Below are 17737 nucleotides of genomic sequence, written 5' to 3' on the forward strand. Positions count from 1 at the left end.
GCCTTTCATACCATTTATTTAAAAAAAACTGTCTAAATGAATATTTAGCTCAACAAAGATAAAAGACGTTTTAAATCTAATTTCAAGCCTCTGACAGCCTTCCAGCATTTCAGTGCTATTGTTATACTTTTGTAGTATAAGTTGGTTTTCTTAAAATCTTGGGGATTAAAGATCGAAACCGCAACTACAATTCTTTTTCCCTTTGTTCAATACGGTGACATTTTCAGTGACTTTCTGCAATATTGAAAACATTTTATTCAAAATGTTCCTTCCTAGCTGCAGGCTTTACTTTGTTCTAATTTACATAGAAACAAGAAACCTATGTGAACTTTCTCGTAAAATTCACATTCCGATTGAAACCATGTGTGAGTTAACTGAAGGTGCCTCAAGACCAAGAAAAGACGGCTGCCACTGTATTATCACTCTGGGTGATTTAGAATGTGTGGCTGTTGTGACACATTAACATTTATTCTTACCATTGATGTATTACTGTTGCTTTTGAAATAGTTTGTCAGTTGTATTGAAGGAATTTAAGATACAACAGAGGGCTGTGTTGCCGAGTAGGCTACACTGCATGCTACATGCAGTGTGGGTGTAAAACATTTCCCACATTTTCTGTTCTCTTCATGTTTTCCATGACCTTACAACAGAGGGCAATTGATTTCCTTGTGGTTTGTGTTTATTTATTTGTTTTGTCACAAGTTTTGGTCAGTGTACACAATAAACATAACTTGGAGGTGTTGGTGTGATGGCAAATGAAAATATAACCACAAAAACATGAACTAAAATCCATAGAATAGCTTACTACTACAACTTACAATACATCTAGTCAATTTTATTTTTTACAGAGGTCTGATTTCCAGTTGTCTCCTTCCCCTTACGAAAACACAAGTCTCCAGACAAGGCAAGGCAAGGCAAGGCAGCTTTATTTGTAAAGCACATTTCAGCAACATGGCAATTCAAAGTGCTTTACATAAAACATTAAAGAGCAGTTGAAAACAAATATAAAAACAGACAAAATACAATATTATAGGACGCTAGTGTGGGACAATGTATAAGCCTTTGCTCTAGACACGTAATCCACCCGCAATCCTTGCCATTCCCACAATGGCCGGTTGTCATACAGATTGTCATACAGTTCCAATTTTCAACAGTGTAACTTCAGTAACAATTAAACATAAAAAAACAGACAGACAGACATTTCAAACATTTACAGTGAATTTTTGCCTACTAATGTGGCAGTGTGGTGGCATACAAATAGGTTACTTTATGTGCCACACATTCACAGCTGGCAAACATGCAGAAACTTTCACTGGTTTGTAATCAAATGAGTGATACGGCAGTCAATGACGGGTATCTAATGAGGGGCTTGTTGAAAGGAAATGATAAAAAATATTGAGAATGCGTGAGTAGTGACATGTAGATTTCAGATTTATTGTGACTGCTTCTGATCTATGTGACAGGTTATAAAATATTATTAAGTCATATCTGTCTGGAATCGTGAGTTAGAAACAGTGCGTAGTGATGTTTAGTTACACTTCAAACAGGTCCCTATTTTAACGATCTGAGCGCACGGCGTGAAGCGCATGGCGCAGGTGCGTTTAGGGCGTGTCCAAATCCACTTTTGCTAGTTTGACGGCAAAAAATGGTTTGACGGCGCATGGTTCAAAAGGGTTGTACTTAGTATCTTCATTAATTCATAGGTGTGTTTTGGGCGTAACATGCAATAAACCAATTAGAGTGTCATCTCCCATTCCCTTTAAAAGCTAGGTGCGTTTGTACCTTGGTGCATTGCTATTATGATGGTGGATTTGCACCGTAATATTTTTATTTGTAATCTTTTGCATGTTTGTGTGCTGCTGCGCTCCCCTGTGTGTGTGTAACAAGCATAGTGTGCGCGCGCTGTGCACGAGCCTAGGCACATTTGACTAATTTGCTGTTAAAATAACAATGAAATGCTGCGCTATTGACTTTGGACCAGGTTTTTGTTGGTCACTGGCGCGATCACTTCCCGCTGCCTCAAGATAGCAATACGCCAAGAATTCACCTGAACACACATCCCTGTAAGACCAGCACGCCCATGGGCGCAAAGATGAGCGCAGGTGCATTTGCTATTTAAACGACGCGGGCGCTGGATGGGAAATTGACAACTGCGTGAGTCTTAAACTAGCAAAGACACTTGCGTCGGGCTTTGTGCTGCGCCGGGTGCAAAATAGGGCCCCAACACTCTTTATGCTTTATGCGTCAGGAGCTTATTAAATATTTGCTTGGTCCACATGATTCATGCCCGTATACATCTAGGTTTCTCTCTCTTTCTCTGTCAGTAGCCATCATCTAATTTTAGTGGGTTGAAAATACCCATTTAAGCAGTTTTGCTAACCAGGCAACATCTCATCAACATGTAAAAGCCTCATGGTAGGGTTTGTTCCTGCTAAGTCATACACAGCCTGAACACCACTGGAGGACAGAACATTGTCATGATTTATTATGTTAAAAGATACCATACAGCTTCAGAGACCCCACACAAAATGTAATAGCCCATTACACCACCCTGCGTGATGTGATTCATTCCTTTTGACCAATTCCAAGTATGAACACATTTCACTAATGTGCCAAAACAACAAGCTGCCACTGTTATTTACCTGCTTTACGGTCTGTCAATTAGTCACACAAAAAAACAAAAGGAGAGAAAGACATAAATTGCTTAGACAGACTGAAATGTGTGCAGAAACAGACAGACACACACACACACACACACACACACACACACACACACGCGTGTGCGTGGGTCACGACAAGGCCTAGCAGCAAATCAGAGGTGTCAGCTAGCAGCACAACCATCCACATAAGGTTGTACAGTGGGATTAGGACTGTACCAATTAAATGTGAAAGGGGTGAAGGAAAATGTCCTTCGGAAATGTCCTCATGTGTTGTTATACAACTTAAAACTTTGTGTGATTCTATTATGTTCTCTGATTGAGCATTTATACTACAAATCAGTTAAATTAATGCTACTAGTGAATAACTTCAAATAATTCCCCAAAATGTAAATTTCTCATACTCACCACCATATCAGACCCTCATTTATTAGCCCAGTGATAACACATTTGTGGTTGTCGATATTGCCCTGGACTCTCCTCAGCTCTAATGTTGCTGAAGCTTGAATACCACAGAGATTCTGGCAATTTTACAGTGAATGCACTGTGGGGGATTTAAATGCAGCCTCAGTCTGTATCATCCAAAGAGCTTAAAGCCAGATTTGATAAAACCCAGGCAGCTAACTGAGCATTTCAGCTCTAAAGTAATCAAAGCACCAGCAATATCAACTGTTTGGGCCTTATGGGGTAGATAATAATAAATACAGCTTAGGTGAGGAAAAAGTCATGACATGAGTCTTAAATGACCACAGCAACTTTAGTCAAAGAAAATGTAATCTGACCAAATATCCCTCCTGTGACATACCTGACAGATTTAAATTATTTTGTTAAAAAAATGTTTTACTGGTGTAAATGTTGCAAATGCAAATATATATAACAAACACACATTACCACACAGAGCCACAGTAAAATAATATGACACATGATTACTGCATCCTGGATTTCAAGGTGCAGTTATTATTTTTGCCACATTTAATCTGATTTGACACAACAGTGAAGCAAGAAAAAAAAATATGAGCTATAAAACTGTCTTGTTGCTGCAGATGCACACAGCAAGCAGCTGTGCTTAGCTCTAGGATGTGTGGCCATGCCTGCCTGTTTGTGGCCAGATGGTTAGAAAGGTTGCAGAGGGCATTAAGGGTATAGAATATATCCAGATCATGCATTAGCTGGTTATATGAATGTATATTAACACCAAGCAGGAAATTTAGGATAGGAAAGAAAGAATATATTATGCTTGACAAAAAGCCACTTTGCACTTATCAGAGTGAATAGTTAATGGATTTGTACAACCAAAACAACTTAAAGCAGAAGGAGCTGTAAGAGTTTTGTGGATTTGCTTCACTGCATCAGAGACTGATGTTGACGACTTTTAGTTTAGGAAGTAGTTCTGAAGTGTTCCTGAAATGTGAAATATCAACGCATACGCATACCAAAACTCTTATGGTCAAAGAATGTCAACAAATAAATTAGAACTAGAATATACATTATATCTAGCTGAAAGTAACATAAACGACTACTAAATATGTGTTACATGTTTAATTATTGACAAAATGGATACACTGGCTACGTTTACATGCACATATTCTGGTGTTTTTGCCCTTATTACAAAAAATAAGATATTCAGACTAAGCAGTTTACATGGCTAATGAAAGTGAATATTCCACTAATATTCCCGTTTACATGTAGCCGTGCAAAATTTGATTTTTTCAAAGTTTTTCACCGGTGACGGACTTGTTGGACCGTGCGAACACAGCCTCCCTCTTTAAATCCTTCAACCAGCTTCTTGAAAAAGTCGGCGTAGCGATGTGTGCGCATATAAACTTGTTGATATCTAGTCTTTGATAATGTTTAAAAGTAGCTGTGTTTCTCCTTTTATTGGGTCTGCAGCCTTGCAAACTGTTGGCTGGTTGATTTGTGTACAGCAACCATAGCAACACACAGAGCTGACCATAAACCTGTGGTAAAACCCTGATTGAGACACGAGACACATATTCCGAATGCGCTGTATACATGTCCAAAGAATGCCTCTAAAACCCAAATAATACCGGAATATCCCATCTCTTAATCGGAAAATTCTATATTCGGAAAAAGGCCTTATTTGGAATATCCAACCATGCTGTTTCCATGACCTGTATCAAATTTGGAATATTGTCATATTCGGAATAATAGTGGAATATTGGTGTGCATATAAACATACTGAATGATGACATTTAAGTAAACACTTACTGTTGTAGACTAGACTAAATTACATGCAAATGATTTAACATAATGTGCCTTGAGCCGATATCTTGATAGCTGGTAACGGAGAAAGACAGAAAGAGAGTAGTTTGTTTTATCTGACAGCACCTGACAGTACATTGTCAAATAGAGGGTCCATCCATCAAGGAGAGCAAGGAGGAAAGGAGAGGTCTACATGTTGTCAGAGGTCCCACAGCTCTTCACAAGCCTATCAAACTGCCCACCTAACACAATCTGCTCAAAAACGTCTTTCTTGCTTGCCAACAAAATGTCCTGCCTACGTGAACCCTCTTCATGTTCACTTAACAGTGCACTTGGCGATTCTTATAAGGATACTGAACATACCACACCATTTTATTTTGAGAAACCACTGTAACTAATGTGTAAGGCATGGGTGATAAATGATGTTACCTAATATGTGGAAATTGAATTCTTGAGCTAATCAAAATTTTGCAGTTCCAGTCCTGCTTCATTTGCCATTCAAATGCTACTAAACCCGTCCTTTCAAACGGGGATTAAAGTGTGTCTTAATGAATAATGAAAAATTCAAATTTGCATACTTTTTTCTGTGCTCAGAGATAAATATGGGAGAAAAAGAATCCTTGGGCGTTCAGCCAATGGACTCTAAGCACCTAAAAACGAGGAACTGAACTATGGTGGATGCAGTTTATTATCCTCACAAAGGCTTTACCTATATGCACGTATAGCATTGATATGTCATGCTGTACAGTTCGAAACAGATTGAAAAAAATCACCCTGCTTCCCAGGTGACGTTTAAAATTGCTTACATCACCAAAACCTCTGTAAACTGTTAATAGAGGAGGTAAAAGGAGAAGAAAAAGTGAGGATGAGAGGCATTTTCTAACAGGTTAATTGCTTGCCTTGAAGGGAGTTTTGCTCACGTCGATAAGGGTGATGTCTTGTTTACGATGGGTAACGCAGTAATGACTGTGTGCTAGGATAAGTAAGTAATAAGGAAACCTGGCCAGTCTAATCCTCACAACAAGGAGGCAGGTAAAACCTCTAGAAGGCTCAAGTGACTGAAACAACACAACAAACACAGTCCAGTGAAGAACATGCACATTGTGAGATGACGAAAGCATAACAATTTAAAAATCTCCTGAGAGAGCTGTAGACTCAAGTGGTGCCAGTTCATATAGTAACCTTGACAAAGTTAAATATTTAATATCTTAAAACAAATGTCCACAGCTAATATAACTTGATAGTAGGTACTTAATTTAATAATATTTGTGTTCATCTATGAAACATTACCAAAGAAGAGTGTTGAGTCTCCTTGTGCATGAATATCCCATCATCTTAGCTAGGAACATGTGTTTTTACACAGGGTGCAGTAATTACAGCGTGCATAGCAGACACACATGTTCCCTTTGATCAATTTTTCACCAGTACTCATGTTAGAGCAAGAGCCATAAGGGGTCTACTGTACAAGTACTGTCTGCAGTTCATTTAGGCAAGCTGATAAATGATAGATTAGTTTATATGCAATAAAAATCTCAAGCAGGTGCTGGGGCATATGTACAACACGGTTGTTTTGTTATTTCAAGTTCATTTAATCAATTAGGTTGGTTGGCAACAAATGTATTTTTCTGGGATCAGCTGGAATGAGTTAAAATGCCTTTTGAGGACTAGTGAGAATTAACGCTGCAATCTGTAGTTACAGTATTGAGCTTATAGTGTGTGTGTCAAATTTCCATATTTTAAAACTTTTGCAGGTAGATAGAGAAGAAAAACATGTCAGAAAACTACAGATACCATATTAAACTAAGGTTACGTACGTTAAACCCATGAAGCCCTGCTGATATGGCTGTATCTAATAAGATCATTTGTAGTCATTTTGGCCCACCAGGTGACGTAGCAAAGAATCATTATCATTGTCAGCCAAAATTGTAACGGAAGCAGGATAGATAAATGTACAGGTTTCCAGCCTGAGCTGCAGGGCTAAATCAAATCGCCGGCAGATCGGGCTGGGTTTACCCAGTCTAATCTTATTGTAGAATTTGACTCTTCATGTCTACTCTGCTCTCGCTTAAGAAACATCCAATTTTGTCTTTTTCTTAAGCCCATGCCATACCTTCGTTTTTATTTAGCAACCTTATTTCCTACTTGCACTCAGCAACAATAGAGAAGCTTCGAGCTACAGAGGGTGGGGTGTGTATACGTAGGTTAAGAGGCAGCCAAGTGAGATAATGGAACTACTGTATGAATCTATAAATGTGATTCCTTCATGTCCCTAAGAGGCGGCCTACTGTCATCTTGCAGTGACCGAGTAACCGGGAGGGAGAGACTGAAATATTCTGTGTGTAATTGAGGCAGAAGCAAAATGGTTACAACTCATATTCTATTTTTTCTCCAACTAGAGATGGACTTTTGTAGTCCATGGCCTTGATAAATCCACTTTATTAGTATAAATATGTGAGTTAATGCATACAGCTCCTCTTGCTCCTCCTTATGTTACTGTTGAAGGAAACATTGAAGTAGTCATGCTGCACAGCTACTACTCCTTTTTACACAGTGGGATGCAAGTTCATGCACCTTTTAGAGTTTTCAAATTGACTATAATAATATGTAATAATAATAATAGATTTACCAAAAATTATGCAAAACAGCTGAACACATCCAGTCTGTTGCAGTCTTGTGGGTGAAAATGTCTAATTTAGGAGACAAAGGATACCAAATAGTGCTGTTAATGAATGGTTGAGTGAAGGTGTAACACAACAGTTAACAATAAAAAAGATGAGGCTACATTGGGCACATACTGTAATTATCAAAGTTGAACACCCAGAGTCTTGCGAACCAGCTGATCCTTTCATGGGTTTTAGACATAAAGTAAATAAGGTTTTACACTATTCTTAGGAAGGAAGGACTATTCACAACAAACCTCTTTGTTATATCTTTTCCAGATGGTTCAAAGAACATGAGAATAACTTTATGGTACTCCAATGTCCTGAACGGTCCTGAAAGTTCCAATATATCAATTCAACAGATTGACTTAAAGTGAGGCTGACATTATTCATATGGCTGAAATTACCACAGAACCTCCACCAGAACATAAAGAAAATCTGTTGCCATAATAAACTATAAGATGCTGTGAAGGATTTGTGAGATGAAGATATCAAGTAGTGGAGTTTTGCTGCTCTCAAAACTGAGGTTGTCATGGTTAAGTGCACTAGTTGTACAGTAGAACACTTAGATGCACAGCTTCTGTTCACTTCACTGCAATTTCTATTCTAATGACATTTCGATGTCACCGCAAACAGTGTAAGCAGGCCCATAAGCAAAAAAGAAAGGGCTATGTGTTCCTACACAGACATTTCTTGCTTGACTGTTATTCTTGAAAAAGTTATACTGTACTTTTCCAGTTATTGAGTTTTAAGGTGTCATGCTATTGATGTTAAACTAAGGAGGAGTCGTATTGTCAAGACGACTCTGTAAGCTCAACACTTTCAGCTCTCTGGGTGAACTATCGGGCAGAGAGCTTGTTCTTCTCATCTGCTGCTGAAGTCTTCCACTAAATATTTTAAGGGTGTTTTTCTTAGACCCTGACAGAGATAGCAAAAGCTATCATTGACATGTCTTTGTTTTGCCAAGCTCTGCTTCTATTTTCTGTCACTGCGCATTTCTCAAATATTCTCCTCATCCCTCTTTTATTGCTTTCCTCTCTCATCTCATCTCATTCAAAGTGTGCCCTCTTGTTAGCCCAAGCATGAATTGTTTAAAAGCCATGATCTAGGCCAGGGGTGAGAATGTTACAAAGACAATTTGCACAAAGAGATGAAGCAACATCACACAGGATTGCACATGCATGCACACACAAGCTACCGCACGCACACAGAGAACCCCCCTGGGCATGTGTTACTCTATACTGTACTCCTTTCTTTAATATCATCTTATTATTTCACTATTTCGCCTTCTTTCTCTAATGCCATCGGGCATACTTAGTACTGTATGTCCTGGGGAGAGTACAACTACTGCATTATGAGGTACAATGCTGCTGTCCAAATATTTATACCTATGCCCTTGTGGCTCCGACTCACATACATTCTCACCTTTAAATTAAAAGCAATTTTTCACAGGTTTTCACTGCACAGCATTTTGCACAGTTAAAACCTTGGAGCCAGCATTCAAGAAAGAAATGATCCAAGTAAATCAATTTCTTATGAAGAATTACATATTATTGATTCACAGTAAGATATTGTTAATGATGTGAGTTCAGTAGGAAATATGCATTATTTAAAGATACAGTATGAACGAAGGCTATTGTAAAACTTTAATATTTATCATAGCATCCTTTACATATTGTAGAGGCATTCTTTATACAATGTTATAAATATTTCACAGTCAATGTGAGCTAGTGTAGAAAGTCTTTCCTTTCCTCAAGGTGAGTAGGTTTCAGCAAAAGCATCACACATTGGGATGGAGCACTTGATTAGTGGCCCAGTGATGATGCTGTATTGTAAATCCATCTGTTGTTTTTGTTGTATCAGACTTCTAGTTGGGCCACATGCACACAGTCACCTGGCACACAGTGGGAAAGCCTTCCCTCCCCCACAGCAAAACTGTCTTGTCTCCTTTTGTTTTGTTGCACATGCACACACGCACACACACACAATTCAATTTATTGTTATTTATAGTGAATTATCACCATGGACCATGGTCTCAGAACACCTTACAAATCTGTGAATATCCGGTAACCGATATCCTCATGTACATACATAGCATGCAGACACATATTCACTACCTCACACAGATGTGCACATGGTCTAACACTCTTTTTTTCTTAAGAAGAGTAAGATACAGAGTCACAAAGACATAAATAGGGAGGGAGAGAGAGGAGGGAAAAGATGTGTTCTATGACCCCAGTCCTTGAAGGGTTTATCTGTCTCTGGCCATTACATAAGGCAACAGGCAGGGGTTGGAGGACAGAGGGATAGTGCAGGCAGAAGAAAGCCTTGGAAAGAAGGGTAAAGGAGCCTGAGCAGAAAGCACAGAAATACTGATGGCCTCAGCATGTAGATGAACCCAGAAAAAACACACTTTACAGTGCACACAGCAGAAATGCCGACAGACTGATAAAGACTTAAATAAGGTGACAGAAACACAAATGCAAAGAAGAGCATACATGTGAAAACATTAAACTCACCAGACCCTACAGTATAAATTGTATAACAGACTCCCTCTCTGTCTGAGTCCGTAAATACTGTCTGTTCAACCATGGACCCAATTAGAGCATCTCTCTGGCTGTCTGACCACACTATTACTTTTTTCTCCATTTCCCAGAGGAGTGGGAGGAGAGGAGAGAAAAAAAAGAGATAACCCACCTGCTGAGGTACATCACACAGGGATGGAAAACACAATTTCTAAACCATCTGTGACCAGGATTTGAGACAAAAACACAGATTATATCCGCTTATTTTTCAACTAGAATATAGATTTAGCGTTTCGATAGATAGATGCCTGAGAATGCACGGTGGTTATGTTTATCTGTGCGTGTGCTTGTATGCATTCGTGAGTGTATTTTTGTATCTCTTTGATTGCAGTATAATTTAAGAATGTCTGTCATCTTGGTCTTTCAGTTTTTCATAATCCCCAGGCACATTCGAGGGGGTGTTTAAAATCATCTGACAAATTTAAATTTAGATTCATCCCTCTCACTATTACTTTAACACCCTTAAAACAAAACAACTGCCATAACTCCATGTGTAAAATGATATACCAGTCACTAATGTCCCTTTAATTACAATCATTATGCTCCTTGTGGATCTGCCTAAGTATTGATTGTTCTTTTGTACCACACAGCTCAGAGCATAATTTCTTAGCATGACGAGCAGTGGGAGCTTATTTGTAGCTGTGATCCTTATATAAAAGGGTCTTTCCCATAATTGTGATATTAATTGATGTACAGCTGGATGAAAGTGATCTTTGAAATCAACATAAATCTCACTAAGGTGTTTGGATGTATCAATATTTCTAATGACTGACGAGAAATCCTGGTGTTCCAAGTTGTGTGGACCCTGGCTATGACTTTATTCTGATTATGATAATCAGACAATAGACAGTTACTGTTGCTAGTGCCAGTTCTCGCACAGCACATATGCAATTTACAATGACAGTGGGTGGCAGATTTACCACTCAATTCTTAACAACTTTTCAAATAATGGATCCTTGATATAAGACGATTGCTAGACAAAAGCTAGCTTCTCATTAGCCAGCAACCATCAATTTCACCAGCTGAAATGACAACTGGTGGCAGATTTTATCAACTGTAGCTAGTTAGTTAATTAAGTTAAGTTGGTTGAAAACCATCTCCCATTAACCTTTATTTGTTGACTTACATTTAAAGAAAACCCTGAAAAAGGTGTCATAAATATGTATGGCTACATACATGGTATCTTGCTAAAATAATGAGGCTAAAGCGAACAGTTAAAAAATCAGCAATCTCACTAGTGCTGTTTATACTTTTCAAACAGTACACTTTCACTTTTGACGGGCCTGCTATGCCTGTATGGTTTCTAAGCTATGATTGGATGACAAGCTGTTCAGAGGGGTTTAGCGAAAGGTCATATTCAATTATTTACACTTAAACCTGACTGAGCGCTTGGAGCAAAAACCTTAAACAATATGTTACAGCTAAAATAATTACAGTACTTATTATACGTGACAAGGCCTAGTTTTTCTCAGTTTCCACTGTTCCACATTCTTTTAAATGAATGAAAAGTTGTGTCCTCCAGATAGTAGAGGCTAGAGATTCTCCATACCTGCAGTGTGTGATATCTGTGAGGCCCATCTTACTCTCCTCCGTCTTTTGGTTATTCTTTTTCATTGTCTGTAATGTGTTATTTGGTTTGGCTCAGTCTTTTTAATTCCTCCTCTTTACCAATATTCTCTTTCTATTAGTCTCGAGTCACTCTCCTTCCTCCTCCACCTGTTATTGCTATTCTCTATTTTAACCCTCCTCTGCTGCACTGCTCTCTTCTTCCTCTGCTGTCTTTTCTTCACTCGGTCGTCCTCTATTAATGTTCATTTTTCATCTCATCTTTGTGCCCTCTTTTACTTCCTTCTCTTTCTTCCACCCAAACGCCTCCTCTCTCTCCCCCCTCCTATGTCTCTCCCCCTCTTTCAGTCTTTTATCACTCATCTTCCTCCCATTGTGTCCACTCTCTGTCTCCTTTTGTGGCACTCTTTGTAACATGCTGCATCCCAAAAGCATCTATGCTGTGAGGCTGTTCCTCCTAGTCTAACGGAGCAAGGATGATCTTAGTGTAAAGATTAATGGCGGTAGTACAGTTGAGTAAACAATATTGTTGAGTGTTGAGAGGGGAGACAACGTACTCAGGGTTTGCAAACAACACCTGTATAGCCAGGTAGACACTGCTTGCAACACAGAGTGGAAAGAAAAGAGGTGTGAACAAGTTAGAGAGAGTGCGGGGAGGACAGGAAAGGAAAAAAAACAAGGTAGGAGAAGTAAAATTAGAGAAAATGTGTCATCCATTCAAACACTGTAAATTCTTGATCCATGGCAGATATTCTTGCAATCCTTAAGAATAAGTGGATAAAAGGAAATGGATGGATGGAAAGATGGACTATTAATAACATTATCACAATGGTAATCCATGTCACTACATGAAAGAACAGTGCAGTTATGGCTTATGTACTTGTGTGTGTGTTTATGCAACTACACACATGCATCCGTTATGCATTAGTAGGAGCATGCTGTACAAAGATTGAACGAGTTACAATTTCATGTCACTCGCAAATTGCAACAAAAAGAAATATAAAAAAAGTTAAAATGTGATTATTACATCTTATGAACATCACAATGTGCTCTGTCCTTTACTTTATCCTTTGACAGCACAGATTCTTTCATCTCTTGAACAAATCCATCTTTAAAGACCATTAATGTCATAAATCCCAGCCTTAACCTCCTTCAGTGGCTTCACAGGGAGCAAGACCTGCTTGAAAATGAACAGACAAATTAAGACACGTCTGCCTGTGTACACATCTGTGTTTACATGCTGCGTGAGTGATGCTTTATTATGCTAATTAGCAAGCTAACTGCATTTTGGTTATGTGTGCATGGAGAAATGTATGAATGCCCAGATGAAAGCATACAAGTATGCATACACACATGCACACATACAGTCTCTCAGTCACAGGAGACACTGGATAAAAAGTCAACATGGGATTCAAACAATGTCACTTGGCAACAACTGTGTCACTTATAGTAATAAGTCTTTAAACTGTTCAGGACAAGCAAATATTTGGTTTAACAAAAAGACTTGCACCCTCTGTGCTGCCACCTGCTAAATGTCACATCTCAGGCCACGTCCACACATACCAAAACAATCTTTTTTCCCCCGTCTTCCCTGGCATTGTTTCAAGAATATATGCGTCCAAACGGATCCATTTGTAAATGACTCAACACATTACTTCATATTCCAGGCCAATAGGTGGCGCTGTTTCTGCTACAGAAATTCATCTTAAACGGAGAAAAAGAGGCAGAACATGCGCATAAAGCTTGTGCGCTGTATACAAACAGACAGTAGAAGAAGAAACCAAACACAAGAAGAAGACGACAAAACTGGCTAGTGCAAGGAAACCAGAAACTACACAAGCATGTAGTCCGCCATTGTTGTTGTTGTTGTTATGAGATGTCGCCGCGTGATAAGAGGTCGAAGGCTAGAGGTCGAGGGGTGTGGCGATGACATCATCGATACGCAAGTATGCGGCTTTGCCGTCCAAACGAAGATGCAAGGGCGGCGTTTTCACCCTGGGACCAGGTTTCAAAAAAGTGCGTCTTCAGGCAGTGCGTTTACAGGATTCGTTTGGCCAATCGGCCAAAATGATGCAAAACGTGTGCGTTTGCGCCATAAAGTGTTTCCGTGTGGATAGTCCCTCAGAAAAGTGCTACCTTTTCTATTAATCCATTAGTTGCCAGTTTCTTTTCAGAAGAGTAGACTGCATGCTAATTACCATTTTAAAATATCAGCCAAACCCAATATGTTAATATTGTTGTAATAAGCACTTTTAAACCCATTAAATACTGTTTTATGAATAGAGCTAAATATTCATACAGATGTTTATGAAAGGAGTAGAACTGGAAGACAAATGAACCTTAAAGTATAAGCACATTCAAATGTTTCCAAGATCCTCTCAGCAATATTTGCTTTTGCTTTATCTCTGAGAGGCAGCATTAAAAGTTGAGTTTGCCCGTGCCTTAGCCATCAGAGACAGTGCAGGAGTCAGCTACTGTGCCATATTTCAATGGTCCAGACCCCACTCATTAAAGCAGCACAAAAGACTAATCACATCTGCAGCGCTTTGATTTACATGCAATTAAAGTTTCATGTGAACCCAGATAAACCAGGCAGGAGGAGAGCAGAGAAGAGAAGGGGAGTAGGAGTGCTGTGGGATACAAAAGAAAGGAGATTAAGGAACAGATGAGACACCAGCCGAGAAGAGAGCAGATGTGTAGAGCAACCAGGCGCAAAAGGGGAGAAAGGTGGGGACAGAAAGGAGCAGGGGAGGTGGGAGAAGACAAGGACAAGAGCAGAGAGAAGTGGAGAGGTGAAGCAAGCCATCATTTGGCAGAAGTGATGACACAGAACATCAGTGGCAGGTGCCTGCTGTTGCTCCTTTACAGAGGACACAAACTAACAGGGAGAGAGAGTTCTGCACCAGCATTACACTGTGATAATACCACAATGAGCCAAGCTGCTGGAACAGAGATTAAAAAATGCTACTGATTGTTTTATCTAAACATATTACTGCCTTACAAATAAAGGGCTTTAAACACAAGTCCATAGATACTCCATAACTATGCTCTATATGTGTATCAATCAGTGTAGCATTATGTAATAACAATATCTCGTTTGTTGCTATTTTAATCAGCAAAATGAGCAGTGTAAACCTTTTATTTGATGATGAAAATATGACCAATAATAATAAATGCTCTTCTGCTTGATTAAGTCTTCAATTACTGTGATCTCCATTTTCCTTTTCTTAAAAGCTGCTGTTTAGCTGAGACTATTGACTTGTTTGCTCAGATGCTACATTTGGTTATGTAACATTATGATTAACCAGTAAGCATAGCCTGCAGCCACTCAATATTTCCATTTGAAGGCACTGCTCCATAAGAAGGTAATGTGATGGATGTGTCTTGACAAGGAATAAAAACTGGTCAAGTGCTAAGCAAAGCAGCCAAGAAGTAGAGCTAAACATGTAAGAATGAAACGGAAACAGGGGTTATACAACAATAAAATAGCATATTACTCAGCCAAATAATTAAACACACATTGATGTCATTATTTTCAAAAAGCCACAGTCATAAACACACACAGTGGGTATCTACTGTGGGTGGGTACACCAGTGTGTGATCATTCACTCATCACCCAGACACACAAAAGGTTTCCAGGAGAGTCAAATGCAAGGTTGGACAGTAAATAACATTCTGAAAATAACAGTGGGAGAAAGGGAGTGAAAGCGAGAAGACTGGGGGGCGGGGGCAATAATAATGAAAGCAATAAAAGGAGGCCCATTCTTCCAGATGTGATCTGCACATCAGTCAAGGCAGTCAATGTGTGTGTGTGTGTGTGTGTGTGTGTGTGTGTGTGTGTGTGTGTGTGTGTGTGTGTGTGAGTGTGTGTGTTCCCTCTGAGGGTCTCAGATGAGTCAAAATGAGTCACATAATTTTATCAATCACCCACTTACAGTACAGCAATGCTGTGTGTGTGTGTGTGTGTGTGTGTGTGTGTGTGTGTGTGTTTTCGCCCACTGAACACACACACACACACACACACACACACACACACACACACACACACACACACACAAACACACTACACACTACAGTATTTCATTATTTTCACTCTTATTCAATTATTACTTTGGCTTAACAGAAACACACTGTTTTTGTTAACGGTTAAACCAAACAGACTATTTCCAGGGGGAAAAAATAAATACACATCAGTTTGACAGTAGTTAATAACATCAGCAGTCACTTACTGAAAAGATACAGCTGGCCTCACACTGTAACAACACACTCAGACATGCTCCCACACACTCCCACATTACACACCTCCCCGAGCTCTCTTTCCAACATGTAAACATGTACAAGTATGCACACACAAGCGTGCATTATCCACCTTTACTTTCACTACTGTAGATATCATCTTCCCTTATACGAACTGTTAGACAATTAAACTCTTGGCATCTTCACTCCCACTCACTACCTTTCTGCTGTCACACACACACACACACACACACACACACACACACACACACACACACACAGGTCACCACTTCCAATTACAAAAGAAAAAAAGTCACTCACAAGAGTTCCTTTGGCTCCCGTCTGTTGCACCAGGCGAGGTGGACATCCCAGCAGGATGCTTTTTGCCCAGAACGATAAACAAATGGGAGGGAGGGGGAGGCAGACAGCACGATGATAGTACACTGAAAACTCCACCGATCACAACGCCTGCCCACCACGCATCCTCACGCTGTCTCTCACTCTACACACATGCTCCTCCATACAAAAGATGCTCCAGAAAGGCTCACACACATTCTCTTCCAGATCAGCTCGCACACATACACACACTTAAATAGTGACCGTTCACACACACACACACACACACACACATACACACACATGCATGTATGTATGTATGGAGCGACGCTGCACCAGTGTCTAGCTGTGGTGTGGAGACTGCTGAGGCTGACAGTAGAGAGAGAAAGAGAGAGAGAAGCAAAGATGAGTGGAACATTCCACTGGCTGCTGCTGAGCGAGGGAGGAGGGGGATTGGAGGAGAGAAGAGAGGATGAATAGAGGGGGTTGCAGAAAGGGTGTGTGCGTAGGGAGGAACGGAAATAAGGAGCACAAATAATTATGAGTTTGTGTGTGTGGATGCATATGTTTCTATAACCCATGAACACATTCGCCGCTGACCTTTGAACACACACTAATGGCTCTTAACCCAGTCTGCATAATTTTTTACACCTACTTTGTTTATATGACTCTGAAGGCTGGAGGAGCAAGCTATTTTCATAAATAGGGATGAGTACCTAATAAAGTAGTAAAGATGTCAAATCAACAAAAAAGTATCACTTTTCAAAGGTTAGGTGTCTCTTTACTGCTTTTATCATGCACACAAACAGCCTTGTACTGAAATGACAGTCATAAGTGAAACACACTTGCGCCCACACCCACTCTGTCTGCCTCCACTGCCTGAGGGGGGAACATAATAATCCTCTTCATTAGCATTATGCTGTGAAGAGCATCACAGCTCCACCTAGCTATATTTCCTCCTCTCATGTCCTTCACTAACTCCTCCCCTCTCTTTCCTCCTTGGAGATGCCACCTCTTTTCCAATGCATGTTAAGTGCAATTGATGGGAACCACTTAAGACACATCATTGCTGTATCAATTTTTTAAATGTTAGTATCAGCGCAGTGAAGAAATATCAACTGCAAATAGGCCTGAATAATGCATGTCTACAATCTAAAAACATAGGACTTCAGAGTCAAAACAGGGTAGTGAGTCACTCTGAAGAGAAATTAAACCCTCGAGCTAAAGCACGCACACACCAAATCCACATAATGTCAACCCTAGCCTTCATCTTCATGACACATCATAGCCCTCATTGCCTGAGGGGTCTTTGTGCAGGGAAAGTAAGATACAAACATTAGCAGCCACAATCAATAGCATTTGGATACAGCTGCACAAGTCACACTGCGGGGAACTCAACGAAAACATCATAAGCTCCTTATTTAGCTAAGGGTGATTATAACTGCGCTACAGAATGAGCTGGTGAAAAGTGCAC

General features: G+C 39.7%; 1 protein-coding gene across 2 annotated transcripts in view; it reads right to left on the bottom strand.

Annotated features, from left to right (window-relative positions):
* Positions 1–16656, bottom strand: part of dtnbp1b (dystrobrevin binding protein 1b) — a 48707-nt gene extending 32051 nt beyond the window's left edge. Inside the window, exon 1 of one of the 2 annotated variants that reach the window (XM_035993289.1) lies at positions 16249–16656. In XM_035993289.1, the coding sequence (XP_035849182.1) occupies positions 16249–16294 (46 nt within the window). In that variant the 5' untranslated portion in view covers positions 16295–16656. The remainder of the gene's footprint in view (positions 1–16248) is intronic. The other variant, XM_031296245.2, reaches the window with a different exon arrangement.
* Positions 16657–17737: the final 1081 nt, after the last annotated feature.

Source organism: Sander lucioperca, chromosome 16 (assembly GCF_008315115.2).
Source record: "Sander lucioperca isolate FBNREF2018 chromosome 16, SLUC_FBN_1.2, whole genome shotgun sequence".
Lineage (NCBI taxonomy): Eukaryota > Metazoa > Chordata > Actinopteri > Perciformes > Percidae > Sander > Sander lucioperca.